We start from the raw sequence: 21,720 nt of genomic DNA on the forward strand, positions 1-21,720 counted from the left end.
TATAATCTAAATGGACTAGATATTGGTTCAATCCGACCCAATCCAATATAAATCTATTAAGGATCGATGGACGACAAAACTGGCACCTTGGGCTAAGATTATTTTTAGTGATTATCCTTTTTTCTTTTTTGAAAACATGATTATACTTTCAATTAACAGAAAAAAAAAACCCAATTTTTTTAACAATTATCCCGTTAATCTGAGCAATGAATTCGTAAATCGTTTCCCCTTGAATTAATATAGATAGTAATCAAAACAAAGTGGAACACATACCGGTAATTAAATAAACTTAAATGAATAAAAAACAAGGCAAAATACAAAAATGAACTCGCAACTCCAGAGCTAACTCAAAATTCATTCCTCAAACTCACAATTGCAGAGAAGCAAACGCCGGTTGTCACAGAATTATTTGAAGAAAAATGAAGGAAGTATTGAACAAGAGGGAATTGGTAATAAGAATTAGCCTCCGCCGGATCCGTACTTCTTCCCGAATACGATCATCTGTAACTTGTCATACCCAGCAAGCACTCCGGCACCAGCCACCGCACGTAGGATATTTGCGCCGGCACCTTTGAACAATGACTTCATCCCTTCATTCTTCACGATCTGTCTGAATGCATCCATGGAGCTCTTGTACTTAACGGCTTCCCCGGAAGTCATCATCATCCTTCTACGGACTGTGTCGATTGGATAGGATGCAAGCCCGGCTCCATTCGTGATCAACCAACCCAGTGCAAAGCTCGCGAAAAAACTATCCTGAAATCATCGAACAGATAACAACAGTGAGATGTAGTAAAATCGATCTGATATCAACTGTACCCTGCATTTTGCATCTGTTTCATCCGTTCACTAACCTGCAGCTTTCCAACCAGAACCACAGGCTTCAGAGAGTCATACATTCCGAAGTAGAGACCCCGGTAGACGATGATCCCAATGCAGGAGATGTTGAACCCACGGTAGAGCCCAGCTATGCCATCAGATTTCAGAGTTTTCGTATACACATCAACCAAACCATTGAATTGTCTCTCGCCTCCTCCCTTCTTTGCTGCTTTCGCGTCGTTCGCCAGACGAGTTCGGGCGTAGTCTAGCGAGTAAACAAATAATAGAGAAGAAGCACCAGCCGCACCTCCTGATGCTAAGTTGCCTGCAAACCATTTCCAGTAGCCATCTCTATCCTTCTTGAAGTTAAACATGCGCTTGAAATAATCCTTGAATGCGAAGTTTAAGGCCTGGTTCATATACACACAAATTTGTTACAGACGACAGGAGACATGAACAAACAGGTAACAAGCGTAGCTGTCTGAATATTACAATTTTTCCAACATAAGTTGGGTTTAAACCTATTTAGTGGATCGATTGAAACAGGGAAAAGAATAGATAAAACAGATCGCAAACCTGAGTAGGGAAGTAACGGATGACGTTTGCAGTGTTGCCTCTCCACAGTGAGGCGAATCCCTCATCCTTGATCGTTCGAGCAAAGCAATCACCAATTCCCTTGTAGGGCTCAGAGAGTCTACCAGCCTTGATCATTTCGTCCTGGTTCTGGATCAAAAGCTTCACACGCTCAATGGGAGCTGCAGCGGTTTTGGATACAGCAGCAGAAACTCCACCCATCAGGAAGTCGACGATGAAAGCCCCAGAGCCTTTCTCCGAAGGAGCTTCGACAAGAAAAGGTGACAAGGAAGAGGGCACAGAGATACAACGGCTCCCTCCATACGCCTGCATAGAAGGATTGTTCGGTCCCCCGTGTCTGTAACTTCCAAAAGTGAAACGTCTCTCACAACCGGAAGGCTTGTAAAGGCTACTACCATTCCGAGCCTGCACATCTTGGGAATAACAGAATCTAAGTCGGAATTGACTTCCGACTTTCTGAACAACAGATGGTCGACGAGGCCGATCTGCCATGCTTGCAAAGCCTACATTCAATATGGATAATTGTGATCAGCATAATAGAAGGGCAGAAAGAAACAGATTAATTTCCATCGACGATTTGATAAAGATTCAGGAAGATTTAATTCCAATTAATTAAAGATTCAGGGGATTTGAGACACCACTGTTAGTACCATTCTTTGAGCTAGATCGGATTCAAACTAAAAATCAATGACCGTCTGTTGATAATTAGAAATTCCATCCCAAAATCAGCATATGAGAATAAAATTAAAGGATTTTAATTCTGGAAACTATTAAGAGATTGGAAAAGCCGTAGAGAACGAGAAATGAACAAGCATTGAAGCGCAAATGAATTCTAGTAATTAGAAGAAAAGGAAAAGACTGAGAACAGTCGGAAGAAAAAACAAGCCATCAAAATTGTTTTAACCTTATTTTACCTCGACAGAAGTTTGCAGCAGGAGAATGTTCTCTCCCGGAACAAGAGATCGACGTACGGATTCACCAATCAGTGGAAGTAGTTCTGGTAAGGAAAGAAGAGAAAGAACGAGACAAAAACAAATTGACACCAACTATTAATATTACCATCGAAAATAAGATTTGGAACGGAAGTCATCTGTAACGGAAAGAACGATATTTCGGCACGAGAAGTGCAAATTCGTACGCACGTTCGTTTTTCGCCCAGAGATCCGAAGATATCGGGGGCTCAGTCGTCGCTGTTTTCCTTAACGTATGACGCGGGGTGGCAAAGCCATAGGAATGGGATCGGAATTAGAAGAGAAAGAACTGCAACTTCAGAGTTTTCAGTCGTCGTTGGTTTTTAGTTGGAATTAGATTCAAAATCCATAGGAATCAGAATCAGAAAGGTATATTCTTCCCATGTTCCGGCTGTGGGAATGGAATCGGAATCAGCTCTATTAATAGCCTGTTATGGATTTTCTCTTAACGGGCGAATGTCGTTCTACCAATTTATGAGATTGAATTCCAATTCCCCAGCCAAACAGTTGAAATCGAAATAGATCATTTCCATTCCGATTAATCAGACCCCTAAAACAAACGGACTCAAGGTGTTCTTCACCAAAAACTTGATCAATGTCGCAGCCGGTGGATTTCTTCCAATAGATAAATCATGTTTGTTTCATGAATTAAAGCCCAGAAACAGCCGAATCAACCGAACAACAATTAGAAATAGTAAGAGGCAAGCGGAAGAGGGAAGAAATTAAAGCGGAGGAACGGAGAGATTGGAAGTGATTGAAATGTGTTTGTGCTCCTTCTTCGGCATCCTTTTGTGATTTAAGGCCGACTTAAGTGCAACTCGGGTGGCTCAACCTGAATCAGACGCAACCTGTGGTTCGATGGTTTATCCATTCGGATTAGTGGATCGCTGACCAAATTAATGGTTTTTGGCCAAAGACAATTTTAGGGTGAAACAGAATCAGTTAACTGACTGATTTCTGGTTTTCTCGGTCTGGTCCAATCTTAAAAACCATGATACAATTTACACATATTGATTGTTATATGAAATGTTATTTTATTACACATATTGTATTATATAATCTATAAAATTAAAAGACAGAAAAACAAAGTAAACAACACATGCAGCACGATCCAATCCCAACTTAGGGTTTTACTTACTGTTGGGCTAGGCCTAGGGCTAGGGCCCAAAGTCTTGGAGTTGGGCCTAGTTTGAGCCTAGGGCTAAGACCAACCCAATTCACTGGAGTTGCATCCCTAGTCATAGAGATCAATTAGGTAGTACATCCGCCTTGACCCGATCCTATTGGATTGAGATCGGATAAGGTTAAGTGGACCAGGGGCTACATCAGCCAGATTCAGGTTGAAGCTAACCCACACTCAACCCTATCTCTCAGATGGCATCACTAGACTTAACGACTTATATAGCTTTTCTTTTAGTGCACAAACAATTACATCATATATAATACTCACTGATAATAATAGTTTAACTCAGCTTCAGCTTCAGATATTAAGCAATTCATTCAACGGAAAGCAGAGCAATACGTTATTCAGTTCAGCGATTTCAAAATTTATCAAATGACGCAAGTAGGGATGCAAACGGATGGGATTGGATTCGAATCAGGGTATATTCGAATCCAATCTGACACTATTCATATTGAATCCAATCCGATCAAATTTGAATCCTATCGGTTAGTTAGATTTTTAGATATGGTCTGATCCGATTTATTTTTTTTTTTAAATAATAAGTTATTAAATAAAAATAAAATATACTAATTTAAGTAAAAACAAAAATCCATAACCAAGTAAAAACAAAAATCCACCCCTATTCTCAAGCCTCAAAAAAAAAACAATAAACAAACCAAGTAGCTTCTCTAGCCATATCACACCTTCCAAAATCCATAACCATTTGAGAACCTACCTTGGCAAAAGTCGTAGGGGGCATTCTACTACAACGTGATTTTGTTTTTCTTGTTGTCGGCTCCAAAAACAAGTCAAAACCATCTTTTTTGAAAATAGATTATTTCTTAAAGTAAAAACACAAAAAACATATTCTTGATTATGTATGTATTTTTTGTTTTCAAGACTGAAACTAAAAACATGTTCTGGAATCTGGTTACTCAACATCATATTCCTCAAACCATATAATATCTATATTAAAAAAATTGTTTTGTTTTAATTAAAAACTAATATTTTTGTTGGCTTTAAAAAATGTATTGTTTTTTGAAACAAAATCATCTTGTTTTTTCTTTGAAAACAAATAACAGAGTTCAAGAACATGTTTTTGTTTTTGGGTAAAATATAAAAACCTCCTCTAAAATTTCTGACAATTATAGAAACCTCCCTTTTAGTTTCATTTTAACAAGCACCTCCCCTGAAGTTTTAAAAAAACTGACAAAGACCTCCCTCCCATCATTGACCCAAATGAAAAACATATAAAAATACGAAATTACCCCTGTTTTTATCATGAGGGCGTCATTCATAATATATTGAAATGTCAAAAATACCTTCATTCGATTAACAATACTTTCACGATTTTACGAGTGTTCTTGAGCGGCAAAGGTCCTTACAAGTGTGTATGTGAAATAGTTGAGTACTTGATTCAAAAAATAAAATCTTGGTTAGATCTGACACGAATCAATTTAATGATTGGTTCAAGAATTAATAGTGGTTCAATATATATTTCTCTGAAACCTCCCCAGCTTCAGCCACCATAGAACTAATAAAAAGTACACAGACAGCTACAAATGCAGTGAACATGGTCCTGATCCTCTTCTTCTTGCTCTAATCCTCCTGCAACTCCACCACCGTCGTTGGCTGGGTATACGCGTAGTCCATCGTCTCCACCACCACCAAATCCTTTGAACCCTGTTGTTGTTGATGTGGTTTTGGTTGGAGTTGCTTCCGCCCCTTCCACCTCCACTGCCCAGGACGATGACATTCCGATGGAAGTTGCGGTGGCACGCTAGTTGCCAATGAAGAACAGTTGCCGGAATACAAAAAACATTCTCCGGTGAATGAAATATTCTGAGCAATGGCGCCACAATGTTGTGGTCTTTTTCTCTGAAAAAAGACTTGTAAAAAGTGTTGTTAATGGAATAGGCATTTTTGACATTTTATTATATTGTGAATTACGTTTTGACGATTTTCCTCCGTATCGGTGACAAAAGGGAAGAGGTAAAAATAAAGATGAAGTTTTTATGATTGTCAGAAATTTTAGGGGAGATTTTTATATTTTACCTCTTAGATGATCTGGCGATTTCAAACAAACAAACAAACAAAAATATTGATATTATAGAATGCCCCCCAAGTTGCCAGAATTTTGGCATTAGTACAAACGCTTTTTTGGGCATTGTTACAAAGCCCGTTATAAGCTGATTTCAGTATTTTACCAACAAAACGCCTTTTTTTTCCTTCATGAATCCAAATCCAGTCGTCTACCCCAATCAAATACAGACACAGACAACCCTTTAGAATAGCTTACAATTACCGATTATCAACAAGCTGCCTCAACAAAATCAGCATTCCATCTTTTTAGACTTGAGAGGTTTGCAACATATTTGAATGTATTCATCATAGTTTTCAAAATTGGATCGGATTGGACAGTCAGATGGGAAAAAAAAACTCCGTTTCACCTTAAAACCATTTTTTGGTCAAAACCATTAATTTAATCAGTGAATTGCTGGCCTAGGTGTTCAAACTGTCAACCGGATGGCAGTTTTTGGCCTTCTTTTATTTTGTCAAAATGAATCGTTTATTCAGACCAGACAGTTACACTGTTCAACCTAGGAACCGGTCCTTAAAATGGTTCCTTGTCTGATCCGATTTTAAAAACTTTGGTGGTCATCAGCCCAGGAACCAAGAAAGCATCCATAGACCACTTCTATGACCCGTATCTTCGAATCCTCAAATGCATCGCTTGTAAGTTGCAATAAAAACTATTTTGAAAACATTCATAAATTGGTTTGTTTTAAAATCATTATTGTCGTTACTCATACCTTATCTCAACTATATGGCAATGTTTTTAACCTGCCATTGATCCAGACGGTTCAACCGTCCGACCATCACCAGACTACATTTTCCGTTCCAGTTTCACTAAACCCGTCTTTTAATGAAAACCGTTGATTAAGTTAACAAACCGTTGATTCGGATGGTTGAACCATCAATCCAGATGACCCGGTTAGCAGGTGACGGTTAAGTAGAAAATTTTTGAAAATGTCGACCTTGTCCTAACCCTTTGCCCGACCCCAACCTCCTTTTATTTTCATTCTCTTTTTACTTTCTTTTTTCATTTTAGGGTTTTGTTGAAGAGAAACGAATGAGGAATTTCTTTCTTTCAGAAGAAGACAACAAAGATCCCACCATCTTTGAATGAGAGATTTAGCACCGGCAACTACAACGGTTACCTCCGGCGACTTGCAATCAGATCTGGAGTTTTGGAGGGTTTTGCTGAGAAGAAACGGAAGAGGAGTTTCTGTCTATCAGAAAAAGAGAACCCCACCATCGTTGAATGAGAGATTTAGTGTCAGAAACTACAGTGATTATCTCCGGCGACCTGCAATTGGATCCGAAGTTTTGCATGATTTACATTCAATTTTTAGCCATTTCGTCGTGCAAGTTTTAACTTTTAATTTTATTTTTTAATACTCAGAACTCTCATATTCTAATTCTCATCTGCTGCTATTTACATTCAAAGAATAGCCTTTTATTCTAATCTATGTTTTTTTCCAAATTTTTTGTTATCCCCTTATTGGTTTAATCATTTAACTGCTGCAAACCTACAAGTCGGCAATCCTTTTGGCTTTGGATGATTGGAGCTTCAAGTTTGAAGTTTGAAAAGGGAAAACTTTTACTTTTAAGAAATTCTGTTCTCTCTTATTTTCTCATCTGAAATTCTGTTATGGTTTTTTGAGAATGATATTCCTGAATTGGTTGCATATTCTGAAAATGTCGTTTTTCAAGGATGATTGTTGATAATTTTCTGTATTTTTTTTTGCTTTTCTCATGCATTTTTTGGCTATTTCTATATACTATTTTTGTAAATCTTAGGCATGTTTTTGTCATTCCAATTGGTTTTTCTTTTGCATTTAGACACATATATACTATTTTCTCTTTTTTAATATTTTTAAGTATAATGTAACGACCTAAACTGTTCAACCTGGATGGTCAAACTGGTGGCCCGTGACCCGGAGGTAAAAACGGTTCGGCCTCTGGGTTGATTTTTAAAATATTGCTATATGGAGCTGGTTACATGAATCTTGTTTTGCTAATCAAATTTATTAAAAACCATATACACTGTTATATTATTAGCTCTTAAATTATTTCTTACTACTATCTATGTCTTTTTTGTTTGTTTGTTTCCCCTAATCCTTCTAACCCCTTTAACTTGTAACAAATTACCCCTTCCAACAGATGTAGTTGATGGTCTTCTATGCACATGACCAGACCATTTTAGTCTACTTCTCTCATTTTATCATCTATCAGAGTTATTCTTAGGCTCTTAAAGATGACTTAAAATTTTAAAAATTAAGTCATTAAAAGGCTTGAACTTATAAATTAGTTACCAAAAAATAATTAATATTCCAAATACACAAGAAAATTGCAAAATTAACTTTTGAAGCCTACAACCTTACCTCCTCAAGACCACCAATTACCCTTCTCAACATTTAAAACATTGCCAAGGTTCAAAGTATAAGCTTGGAATGGATATGCACCCTGATATTCTTTAGATATGTATGGATACAACGTAAAGATATGGACACACTTTCATACATTAGAGAAACTTCCATAAACTTTACAGACAGGGTTTAAAATGTCAATGTCAAATGGAGGACAAGTCAAAAATGTTAGATGGAAATATTGTGGAGAATGTGGAAACATGTTATGATATTGTGTGAAGTATGAAAAGAGTATTGATGCACCCTTTTAGTTTTTTGTTAATTTAATTCTAACTTATTATAAATTTTAACTAATAAAAACAATTAAATCACATGTTCATATCAACCATTTAATATTTATTAGGAAAAATATTTTATATATGCATATCCTTTTACTTTAGCTTCCATATTCCCCTTGGCTGGCTTCCATTAGGGGTGAGCATGGGTCAATTAAGTTTAGTTTCATGGCAGAACCTGGAACCTACCTTTTATGGGGTCAATTTCAGGTTTATGGAATCGTAATCTACCTTATGAAGGTTGGTTTTGGCCTTTGGCGTTTCTAGGATTGGTTCCAAAGTAAACCTATGGAACCTATTCTTTCTTTACACTCCCTCTTTAATAATTTAAAACTTATATATCTTTATTTATTAAATTGAGTAATTTAATATGTAGATTATTATAATATATTAATATATGGTTGAAAATTTGTCATTATAATTTAAATTTTGTAAATATTATCTTTTATATTATTTATTATACACATACAAATACTAAAATGAAAACAAATGATCAAATCACTTAAGTAACTCTGGTTAAGTTAGACCATGGCTTTTAGAACCATGATTGCTTGGGCTTAAAATTTCACATCTTTAAAAATGTCTAACACATGACCACTTGCCTACAATGACCCAGCTAATTAAATTATTGAACCATTTGACATGGTTAGTGGGGTCATGTGTTAGACATTAATACTCTTTATTTCTATCCTAATTTTTATAATTAATGAAAATAATTCTCATTATTCACACTTTTTTATATGATGAATATATAATATTATAGAATGTACCCAAAATTATCTACAAATTTCTACATTTTCTAGAATTTTATGTATTTTATTATTTATTAGTAACATTATGTGTTGATCCATTTGACATAGATAGTTGAACCACTAACCCACCACTTGGATGGAAAAATCATTTTTTCTTTTTTGATTGATTTTAAATCATGTATTACATTTTTATCATCAATAAAAGTAATTCTTATTTCGACATTTATTTTTTACACATTGCAGTACCAAATGATGATAATGATAATAATCAGTAACCAAAGGACCTTACTGGTTCAACCATTAACCTATTTAACCAGGAAAATGGACTATGATTAAGGAGGCATTTGATTGCACTTTTTAGAGGTCTGAATTTCAAAATGTTGCTTTTCAGATCCACACACTCATTTGGTTTCTCCTCTTAAACATGATCTGAAAACTTTAGAGATTAGGCCGGCTCTTAGTGCGCTTAGATGCGTTTCAGAGCTGGGGCATAGTCAAAGTTACCCCTCCAATATTTGGGAAATGATGTGCGCTACCCCTATCTCCTCGCACGCTTAGATTCGTTTGGTCTCTCTCTCTCTCTCGCTCTCTCTCGATCTCTCCCCTATCTTCCTGTGTTGCAGCAACGGTTCTCTCTCTCTCTCCCATGTCTTCCCGCTACACCAGTGGTTCTCTCTCTCTCACTCCATTGAAAAAAAGGAATCAAACAAAACTAAAAATTAAATAATTATTATTAATAAAAAAATAATAATTATTAAATTTTAATCATATTAATATTTTTATTAGTGATTAATTATTTTTATTGTGTTATTTATAATTATTATTTATTTTTAGTAACTATTACCAATTATTTTTTATTTTGTTATTTTTATTTATGTTATTTCACTATTATTAATAATTAAGTAATTAATTATTTATTGATTATTTTAATTTTTTAATATTTTTTATTAGTTTATTAATTATTTTTATTAATTTTTTGTATAATTTTGATATTATTCTGAATTTGATAAATTATTTTATATGAAATAGTGCTAGTTGCATTCAAAATTGCAAAATAGTCTGTTTCAGGGGTAAAATAGTAAAACAAAGCAATTTTAGATGTTGCACAATTGATCCAACACAAACAGCATTATCTTTTTAGATCCTTTAAAAAGTAGAAAAGCATCTATGCCTCTTTTCAGATTTCAAACACTTTTAATATCTTTTTAACTTTTCAAATCTAAAATTTCATATTTATCAAACGTCACCTAAGACATTAATTCGTTTTTCATTGTATTTTAGCCATTTCTATCTTTACTAACGATAATTCTCATTTTTCAAACATTTTTTTGTTTAATATAAAGAATATATAATATGAATGCATGTTCAATTTTTTTTTTATAAAAAAAAAATCTATATTTTTATTTTTTATTATTTAATTTATGAGATAATAAAAATTACTTATTTACCAAGAGGAAATACAATTCCAATATATTGTTTGAACATTGGTTTTAAATATTATGGTCAAATCAATTATTTACATATATAGTATATACATTATTTATATAAAATATATATGTTATTTATTATTTATTTATAAATATGTTATTTATATTGCATTTTTGTAAACTTTTTATATGATGGAAACAGTTGAAAAAATTCTTATTTTTTTTGTTTTTTATTTCAACATTTATATGTTCTTTTTCTTTTAATAATTAAGTACTTTTTTAAAAAATTAAATCAGATCGTATTAGATTCAAATATTTGACATCTTGATCGGATTCAGATTCGAATCAATATTTATGAGATCTGGTCGAATCTTTGGATCAAATCTGATTTGAATATACCTTAATTCAAATCTGACCTTATCTGTTTGCATCCCTACCAAACCACTTGCCTACAATGACCTAGTTAATTAAATTATTGAACCATTTGACATGGTTAATCGGGTCATGTGTTAGACATTAATGCTCTTTATTTTTTACCCTAATTTTTATCCCATTTCTATCATTAATGAAAATAATTTTCATTAATCACACTTTTTTATATAATGAATATATAATATTATAGAATGTATCCAAAATTATCGACAAATTTCTATATTTTCTAGAATTTTATGTATTATATTATTTAATAATAACATCCATTTGACATGGATAGTTTAACCAATAGCTCATCACTTAGATGGAAAAACCATTTTGCTTTTTTGGTTGATTTTAAATCATGTATTCCATATTCATCATCGATAAAAATAATTATTATTTTCATATTTATTTTTTATTAATATGGTGAATATATAACAATATAATTGTTTCATCTTTTTTGTACTATTCTATTTAAAAAAATATATTTTTAATTATAGATCATGGGTTAACTTTGACCTGAAAGATTAAACCACTAACCCACCCCCTAGATAGGAAGATGGTTTAATTTCTCATCAGTTTTAAGTTGTATATTTAATGTTCATCATTAATAAAAATATGTCTATTTTATCATAATTATTTTTTAATATGACAAATATATAATAATAGAAATGTGTCCAATTTTTTCTATATTTATTTATATTTTTATATTTCTAAAATTGTATTATTTATTTATGACATCATGAAATTATCCATTTGACCTAAATGGTTGAAGTACTTACCCACGACCTAAATGGAAAATATGATTTCATTTTTAGGTTTATTTTAAAAATATAAAATTTCATTCTATTTATAATTATTGTATATGGATTTATTAGTGGAATTTAATGATGATAAACATAAGTATTTTTTATATTTCTAAATCTGTATTATTTATTTATGACATCATGAAATTATCCACTAGATCCAAATGGTTGAACTACTTACCCACCACCTACATGAAAAATATGATTTCATTTCTATGTTTATTTTAAAAATATAAAATTTCATTCTATTAATAATTATTGTGTATGGATTTATTAGTGGAATTTAATAATGATAAACAAAAGTATAAATGTTGGATTCAATGAAAGAGAATGTGGTTTATTTAATGATATAAATGTGAGACTTAATGAGAGGTAATTGAATGTACTTAATGGTATTCTTTTAATTACATTTTTTGTCCTTTCAAAAGAGATGAATTAAATTTAAGAGGAGAGATATTTTAGTAAAGAAAAATTCCAGAAGCTAATTCCTCGTTTATAAGTAGTATAGATTGAGGGGTTTATTTCAAAGAAAGTTTAGTTCCAAGGCCGGTTCATCAGGTTGGTTTGGGTAGGATAAACCTTTAGACCTTGGAACCGACCTCAATAAGGGTTGGTTCTAAGAATTTGGAACCGGACCCTACCTTGTGAGAGATCGAATAGGACCGGTTCAAGGCCGGTTCGAGGTCAACTCCATTTTATTCTAGATATAACCTAGCCATTTGCTCACCCCAAGCTTCCATAATGGCCAAGGAGATGTAAATGGGTTGAAAACAAATGGCCAAATTTTGGGGAATTTGAAGAAATTGTTCTAGTTTTCGAAGGATGAAAGCCAAGGGGCATGCGACCAGCCAAAGTTCACTTTTTTTTTTTGGTATTTAACATAACATTTTAAGGCCATGTTTGGGAGTGCTTAAAATAACTGCTTATTTGGGTTGGAACCACACCATTAAGCACTTATTGGTGTTCAGGAAATAAACCCGAAATAAGTGCTTATTTTAAAAATAAGGCTTATTTTTTAAGCCCAAATATTCAGCTTTTTTTAAGTGCTCATACAATAAGCACTCATTCAAAATTACTCCCCAAATTGTCCATTGTAAATTTTTAGAATATCAATTATATCCTTTTACAAAAGCAAATTTACAGTCACTTTTATTTTATGAAAAGTACTTTTACAAAAGTAAAGTATTTTTATGGTTTTACGAAAGCACTTTTAGAAAAGTACTTTTACATGAAAGTAATTTTATAAAAGTACTACAAAAGTACTTTTATGAAAGCACTTCTATAAAAGCACTTCTATGAATCTATCAAAGTACATTTATTTATTCACTTTGGATTGGATGTTTTGAAAATTTAAAAAAAAAAAGGATAAGAATCATCATTGCTTATTTATGTGCTTATTAGAAAAAAAAGACCATCAAACACTCAAAATGAAAAAAAAAATGTTTATTTTTTAAAATAAATAATTTGAAAAATTGAGTGCCAAATACAAATAAATGCTTATTTGAATAAACACTTATTTTTAATATAAATACTCCAAAACAAGGCCTAATTTTAGAAGGTAAGTGGTAACACGGGCACTCGAATCCGCATATCCGCTGGGAATACCAGCCAACGTACCAACTGGCCATCACTCACTTGGTAGCCAGAGTTGACCGGACATTCCACCTTGGCTTCCATATTTTTTGATCCTGGATCCTGGACCATTGGCAATTGCGCTACTTGAAATCTTGAATCACACAGTTCACTAATCTAACCGTGTTTGATTTGTAAAAAAAAAAAAAAAAGCAGGGAAACATGGTGCACAGTTTTACTTAAAAGAAAATGATAAGAAGGAATTCAACGTTTTGATCTCTATACATCATCTGAATCTCAATTAAAAGAATTTTTTTTCTCTTGTTTTTACAAGCCAAGTACAAGATATTTAACAGTCGAAAATTGAAGGAAACAGCAGAAGGGGATGGGGGGAAGTCCTAGAATTCACCACTATTATACCCTCGATCGCTTCATCGTTGTAAAGTGTTAAAAAGCAAAATCCCGTACATCACACGCAATATTAATTGGGTGAGTTCAATATCACCCGAATGGCCGTACACTACCTCATTTGAAGTATGGACCCCAGGAACGTCAAAAAACACGACGTGAATTTGAATGTTCAAACCACTGATCAATTATGAAAGTTACTCTGAGTGCTTCACCGGAACGGTAGTGAACACTACTACACTGGTGCTTCACCACCGCAGCTCGCTCGTTTAACACACCCCACCCCAAACGCAAGGCCCTTCCAAATGGGCTCTAGAACGCCAGAATTCAGAAGGATCAGAACACCTAAAATCGCATTTGAAGTAAAACGCCAAAATTCAAAACCTCTCAACAAAATATGGAAACCATGAAAGTTAAAATCCAATTATCCATAAAAATAAATAACAGGAGAAACCCAGGCATTACTCACTGTCACAAAATGATATTCAGTGATTAATTGTTGTTTTGCCAACTATTTTGCATTCCATAAAATTTTCCTCTAAAATGATAACGCAGAAAAGAAACGGAACCAATCGAATATAAAAACCAAAAAGAAGTCTTTTTTAACTCATAAACAATAACGCTAATTAACACTTTGTTCTTTTTCTTCCTTTCTGCTTCCTTGATATACACCAGGCAAATAGGTTTTGACTACAAAATATCACCCTGCATTAACAATACCAGGACTGACTTTGACTTTGCATCAACAAACTACACTACAAATGAATTGGAAAAAAAAAAAAAAACAAAAACCCGACTCCATACTGCATATATTTGGCTCTTGCTGAAGACGGCAAGATCCCTATTTTTCTTTCTTTCCTCCCCGCATATCATGGTATACAAATCAAATGACAAAACTATGCCCACCACATAACCCAGTCCATGATGATGTCTCCTTCGAAAACCTTTCACCCCTTTTATTCAACCAATGTAGAAAGCCAACCCCACCTCGGCACCTCTACGACCACACCCGAGACTGGACCAAACAGGACCCAAACACGATGACGACGAGACTTGACCCGACTCCGACATATACCCCGTCGCCCCGACCTGGACTTCACTCCATTGCACCACCATCTGAAACCCTGCAATTTTTCAAATCCATACACGTATCACTGACAAAAAATGAGAGAACCCCTACAAACACAATCCTTTCACCTATCAAATTATTCAAGAGCAATCTACATGTGGATCAAAAGCTATAAATGTCTTCAATTTGACTTTTCAAGCTTGGCACACGCCCACTACCATTATACCGGCAGGATAACATAACAAATTAACAATATAATGAATGGATAACAAGGATCTAGATTATCTATGCATGCAGAAAACCCAGGCTTACCTTCAACTGAAGTTGAATCCACCAGAAGGAACTGGGAGCTCATTCCCTCCAAAGCGGAACCCAGGTTGAGAAGCATCACCTGGGGGCAAAGTTTCATCCTCTTCCTCCATCCAATATGTCTCAAGAATCTTCACTGCCTTCTCATAGATCTCAGTGTTGTCATGGTTCTGCAGGTTCTCAATCTTCTCTAACCCCTCGGCATCATCAATTAATTGGGCATATAAATTTACTCCTCCAGTATTGCCCAAATTCTTCTCAGCTTCTCCTACCTTCAAGATGTTCTCAAGACCTTCTAAACAGACTGTGACAATCCTTGGGTCAGGGCACACAAGGAGATCGCACAACGGCTTTATACACCCTTGGCTCACCAAGTACCTGTCAAACAGAAACAATCAGATGTATGAATTTCCATATAACATATAAGGAAAAGGTTAGGAAGAAAATTTATTTAAGTTGTGTATGGGTACCCATAAAAAACATAATTTAATTCAACCATGGGTAACTCAAAAACATATAACCAGTAAAAAGATGATAAGAACTATACTTGATTTGATCATGGTTACCCCCAGATGTTGCATTAGAAATTGCCCATGCAGCTTCTTTCTTGATATCAAACTCAGCAGTTTGAAGCAGTTGGACAAGAGGACCGATGATGTTGGCCTCAATTACAGCCTAGGCAATTAAAATTCTCAGCCAACTTAAATATCATATTAGGAAATATAGACAATGCATAATTTAGAAATGAAGATGATTCCAGTGAAAACACACACAATGCAAGAGAAATATTATTTTGTACCTGTATCTGATCCTTGTTTCCAGCTGTTATGTTTGAGATAGTCCAGCAAGCTTCCTTCTTGATGCTCTTTTTATGGTTGTGGGTCAACAAGCTAAGAAGGCAAGGAAGTGCATTGTGGTTGATGATATACTGGAAAAGAACAATATCGACAATATTAGCTCAAAAAAGTAAGCACTGGAAGTCTTAAATATCAAAAAAGGCCAAAATGCATTAAAAGTAAATAGACAAGAAAAGTAGCAATACTAGCAACAAAGCAGTCAAATCTATTTCTTGTTTGCATGGCCAACCATTAGCAAGGAAGGTAGCAACAATCAAAAACAAATAGAAGACAAGTATACTTTAGTAGAGAAGTAGACGCTAAAAAATGTGACCAAAAAACAATATCAAATTATTTTGGAAGGAATGATATTTCAGAGATCGCTTGATCAATTTAGTACAAACCCAGGCACATTCTACAATAGCAGCAACAAAAAGCATCCTAGTTTTCTTTTGTGTGCATTGGGTGAAATTATGAATCCAAGTACCAATGTTAAAGATTGATATACATTCTTGCAGCAAAACAAAAGCATTGCATACATTTGACATAATGACAATTTTAAATCAAATACCCATCACATTTCAACTCTGCCTGTGTAAAGCTTGTCTTACACTGCCAGTCCCAAGCCTGGATAAAGGAGGGTTGTGTCAGGTTGGTAGCCAGTGTTTTGGCACTAAAACTTTTTGCCAAAATATCGTGAACATGGATCCTGATTTGTCTTTTCATGCTTGACATTAAACAAAACAGACTGGCAAAACACGAATCATGTAGAAAACCCCATATGGTTTGGGATAAGGCTTGGGTGACGAAGATGATGATGATGGTGATACTTTGACATTTCATAACATGTCAAAGAACAGTGTAACAGAAATGCAAATGTTGAGATGGATGAATGAGAAAACCAGAAACGATAGGATCAGAAATTAACTTATTCAAAGGAACACAGGAGCAGATAAAACAAGATAAAGTAAACCAGGATGGTTTGGGCATGTATAGAGAGAACACCAGCTACCACATTAAGAAGAAGTGATCTTTTACAGGTTTAAGGGCCTGGATGAGCTAAGCACAAGCATAAAGGAAATGGATTGTAGTGAGGAATTATTTAAGGGCCCACAGTTTAACAATGGGTATGGTACTTAACAGGACGCTAAAAAACAAAAATTAAAAGCTATGGAAGCATTTTTGTTATCATCCATGGCAATATAATAACACAATGACTAAAGTAAATTCAAAAACACCAGTGGAATAAAAAATGGGTGGAAACTGGAAAGAATCACATAGAATGTAATTTCAAACATAAATCATCACTTGCAGGTCAAAGATATGAGGAAAAAAACAAAACATTGACTTTCCGAACTATTCAACATTAAAATTCTCAAGCAATAGAAATATGGAACCATTATCATTCAGAGCAATAAAAAGGAACAATGGCTGAACTACCATCAGATAACATTTCAGTAAGAAGTGAATGGCACTTCGTATACCATTTTCTATCACAGCGAATATCAAAAGAAAGTTAACGAGCATGCATATAAAGTGGAGGCACAATAAAATCATACCTGAGTCTGGATATCATCTCCCGTGACAATATTTCCAACTGTTCTAAGGGCAGGAATGAGCACCGAAGGTGATGGGTGGCTGAAAACAATAAAGAATAAATCATACCTTCATGCTTGGAATTCATGTTTTACAAACTCCATTAAAAATAACAAACAATACTCACAGCAAGAGCTCAACAAGTCGAGGGCAGACACCCGCTTCAATAACAGCTTGAATTTTATCATTTGTACCATCAGACAGATATGATAGTGCCCAACAAGCATCTGTAAGAACTTCCTCATCATTTGAATGAATAAGGCGTTCCAAAGCTGGAAGTGCAGGTTTAGTCTGCAACATGAATTTCAAGTTTCAGGCTATAAAAAAGCAACCAGCATAATATAGCTTGAAGCAACATAAGCAGGAATTTCAAAAACCCCACCTGCTCAAAAGGAGGCTGTGGCTTGCCCCTGCAGAAATTTGATAGAGTCCAAGTGGCATTTCTCAGCATAGAGAGTTTAGCATGCTCATTCAACTGTGCTAGTAAAGGAATCAAGGCTCCATGGCCTAGAACAAGGTCCCTGCATCTGGGAGAGTCACCTGCAACGTTTCCCAATGCCCACACAGCCTACAGATTTTAAGAGGTAACCATCATAATTAAGATTCTTTATAAGCTTAAATGAACTGACGGCTTAATTTACAATGGCAGAGAGAGCCCGCCCACTGCATAAAAGAAAGATATCAATTGAAAACAACAAAACAACCCCAAAAGCTAATCGAGTTGATGCTCTATACATACTTGTTCCCGAACATCATCACTCGGGGATCCCAGAAGTTTCACAAAAATTGGGACGGCCCCGTGATCAATTACAACCTTGGTATTCTCCGACGTTCCCGAAGCAATGTTCGTGAGAGCCCAAGCTGCTTCGAACTGTAAGTTCAACAAGACTTGATTAAAATTAAGGTGTCAAGGAGAGATGCATAAGACAGAGGTTAGAAAACAGAAATGGGAGATTGAGTTGTATCCCTTCGAACCTGGAGCTGCGGGAAGTCCTCCCTCAGAAGGAACTCAACAAAACGAGGAACAACACCAGATTGAATGACTTCCTCGATCGGAGGGCTGCGCTCTGTCGAAAATATGACATTCAATTGTTGTCCATCCAAGAAAAAAATTAAAGGAAAAGGAAGAATAGGTAAAAAAAGTATCAAAATCCAGTAAATACCTATTGAAAGTAATTTCCGAAACTGCGTGGTTGCCTCAAGCTGCAATCCACTATCATCAGACCAAACCCCAGCAACCATAGACGGAAGATTCTCTAACTGCAATCAGACGAATGCGCACAGCGAATATTAAAAGTGCCGGACACAAAAATTTAAAATTTAGGGCGTCTGCGTCGCTCTGTAATTACATCGATTACTACACCAGCTGTTCAAAAACTGAAACCAAAGCCTAAGTAAACGACCGACCCACGTAGATCGAAACCCTATCCTAGTCCTAGATCAAAAAGAGAACCCTAGGACTCCACATCCATAGATCCACGAAAATCTAGTGGTGGATCCGACCAAAGCCTAAATTGAATTAGAAATGACTAAGCAAACCTTCTTCTCGACGGCAGAAGCGTGAATCGCAGTGGGGAATTGTTGTGCTTGCATGCCCTCCCGTCTCTTCTTCTGCAAACTTTCCTCTCTTCTGTTCTTTCGGATCTCAACCATATTGTCTTCTCGCCTTCTTCTACCTTCTTCGGCATCGACGGCGACCTTATATCGGTTCCGACGAACCTCAGTTCTGGCGCTTGGTCTCAGAGACATGGCTGCACCCTAGAGGAAAAGCAACAAAAAAAGAGACAAATCTAAGGATCGAGACAAACCAGGCAAGAGGAAAACAGAAAGAGAATAGAAAGAAAAACAGTACCTAATCGAGAGACAAAGAAAGAGCGGGGCGGGATTGAGGGATAGAGAAAGAGAGAGAAGTGAGAAGAGGAAGAAGAGAACAAGAAACACCGGCACGGCGGAGGGTTTGGGTTTTTTATTTTGTTTTCGAAGGATAGTCGATAGAAAGGAGAGGTCTTTTATAGTGGTTTTTAACCAATATCCGAAAGCAAAATAGGCTCCACCTGGAGATTATTCACACCGATGCCACTGATTTTGAATTTGAAGATGCATATAAGGCAATTGGCAACTGCAACTCTGCAACTCAAGCACTAATAAGCGGCTAAGAATTCAGATGGGTTTCCCACTGAGCCCGCCCCACTTGCTCTTCCAACCGTTTATCACGAAGAGATATTCCCAATGCACGGTTGGCTGGGCATGTTGGGCGTCTGTGGGGAGCCCATGGAAATTTAGCGGCTAGCCTTTTTTCCTTTCATTAATTTATTAATTTATCAATTATTTTATTCATAGAGGATAGATAGATCATGTGTTCAGCCTTCTGGAGCCGTTAGATGTCTCGTATTCCCAGAGCACGGTCTATCATCCGTACCTCTACTGTTCTGATTGTCGCATCAACCATCAAACACGCTGGATCAGAAGTCACCGATGATTGGATGTGAACGTGATCGGACGGTGAGCATTTGTTACTTTCTTCCTTTTCCGAATTGATAGATAGGCACCACATAATACAATCAGCGACAGCGTAGTCCAGAAGTTCCAAATTTGGAGTATTAACAGCTAACTTCGTTATAATTTTTGCACTTGTAAATTTTTGAATTCACTCGCCTACTGTCGTGCTAAATGACGATGATACCCTTATCGGTTAGGAAATTGCTTGCCATACGACGAGTGACGACGTCTCTTTTTTTCTGAGGCTAACTCTAGTGACACACTACATAATTGGAGATCACATTGGCGCCCCACGGCCCTCACACAGCACATCCCAACCGTCTATTGGGAACATCCGAAGATGTCCTCAATGAACGCTGAGATGTGCCTGTGGGGCGTGCATTGTGGCCTTGTGGGGTACAACTTTGAACCCATATAATTGTTATCTGGCATTTCTAACTTGCCACGTGTTGACCGTGGTTATCTTCTAATCCGGCAATAGGACCAACTTGGGTGGCTCCAACTTAAACCGATTAGACCCAATTTGAAGTTTTGTACCTGTTGGACTAGGGTTTTTGTATTTTGATTAGGCAACTTTATTTGTAGTGGTGCAATATCGAGTGCAATTCCAGCTTAATCGAAGTAAAGGTGAACTCCCCTACGGGTTGGATTAACTTGCCAAAATATATGGAGTTTAGGCTAACTCCCCTTTTCGGTTTGGAAAGTATCTAAAGCCAATTAAATAAATTATGATTTGAGAAATTCTCAAACCAAAACCAGATCAAACCATAATAATATGGTTTCATCCGATTTATTGGGTTTAACCCAATTAGAAATCTCAAATAGCATGCATATCTACATAAATAAACATATACAATTAAAATATTAAATTGAAATTTATTATTATTATATAAATTATATTCACACTTTCTCAAATATAAAACAGCTTCTTAGTCATCAAATTACAAGCTAGATATTAAAACAAACAACAAAAATGTATGAAATGATAAATGAACATATACATACATAAATATATTTAACATATGTATTGTATATATTATATGCTTTAATAACTATATTATTAATAATTAAATTTAATATATTTTATGGTTTAGTCTATTTTCTAAAATTTAAAAAAACAAACCAAACTCTTAATCATGGGTTGGTTAGAGTGGTTTTGCGGTCTAAACCATATAATGAACGAGTCCGAATATTCTTCTCACTATAACTCTATTCACATTTATCGCAGCCATATATGGAGAACATCTCATCCTCTACATAGTATTATACAGGGGGAGATATTCCCAATTCATGAGGAATAGTGTATTGTGGATAGACATGAGCAGAGCTCTCTTGGGCAGGAGATCCGAACCCATAATGAACACCCCAACCCCTTATGTATCAGCATCAACTCCCATATAAGATATAACACAATCCAATCGTTCTTTCTATCTACAATATGTCTGGGTTCACTAAGCCCTGTTTTGGTTCCATTCTCATTTTATAAATAAACGTTTTATACAGAATTTGCCTTAATAAAAGGAGAAAGTAAATAATGTTATGCACATGACTCGTGCACATTTTTTATAACACCTAAGGCACCATTAAGTGTCACATAAGCCAACAAGGAAAAACATTTTATAATTGCAGAAACATAATTCTAAAAATTTTTCTCCAAAAATGATTTCATATGATCCAAGACAACCGTTTTACTAATAGATATATAAACCAAACAAAAA

The 21,720-nt window shown here is 35.2% G+C and overlaps 2 protein-coding genes across 3 annotated transcripts; both read right to left on the reverse strand.

The window, feature by feature from the left end:
* Positions 1 to 263: 263 nt before the first annotated feature.
* On the reverse strand, positions 264 to 2,481 carry LOC104598849 (ADP/ATP translocase 1, mitochondrial-like). Of its 2 annotated transcripts, none has more exons than XM_019198024.2 (4): positions 2,328 to 2,481; positions 1,396 to 1,916; positions 855 to 1,229; positions 264 to 756 (listed from the first exon to the last, which is right to left on the reverse strand). In XM_019198024.2, the coding sequence occupies exons 2-4, from the start codon at positions 1,903 to 1,905 to the stop codon at positions 460 to 462; spliced, it is 1,182 nt and encodes a 393-aa protein (XP_019053569.1). In that variant the 5' UTR covers positions 1,906 to 1,916; positions 2,328 to 2,481; the 3' UTR covers positions 264 to 459. The 2 variants fall into 2 exon arrangements, with proteins under 2 accessions (XP_019053569.1, XP_088758471.1); XM_088902345.1 differs by having other exon boundaries at positions 2,318 to 2,429.
* Positions 2,482 to 14,272: 11,791 nt separating this feature from the next.
* Positions 14,273 to 19,582, reverse strand: LOC104598848 (importin subunit alpha-1). The gene is made up of 12 exons (XM_010261097.2): positions 19,356 to 19,582; positions 19,043 to 19,261; positions 18,667 to 18,763; positions 18,479 to 18,570; positions 18,243 to 18,374; positions 17,886 to 18,071; positions 17,631 to 17,794; positions 17,467 to 17,545; positions 15,871 to 15,999; positions 15,619 to 15,746; positions 15,075 to 15,449; positions 14,273 to 14,817 (listed from the first exon to the last, which is right to left on the reverse strand). The coding sequence occupies exons 2-11, from the start codon at positions 19,250 to 19,252 to the stop codon at positions 15,077 to 15,079; spliced, it is 1,590 nt and encodes a 529-aa protein (XP_010259399.1). The 5' UTR covers positions 19,253 to 19,261; positions 19,356 to 19,582; the 3' UTR covers positions 14,273 to 14,817; positions 15,075 to 15,076.
* Between the last annotated feature and the right edge of the window lie 2,138 nt (positions 19,583 to 21,720).

Source organism: Nelumbo nucifera, chromosome 3 (assembly GCF_055504915.1).
Source record: "Nelumbo nucifera cultivar China Antique chromosome 3, China Antique-T2T, whole genome shotgun sequence".
Lineage (NCBI taxonomy): Eukaryota > Viridiplantae > Streptophyta > Magnoliopsida > Proteales > Nelumbonaceae > Nelumbo > Nelumbo nucifera.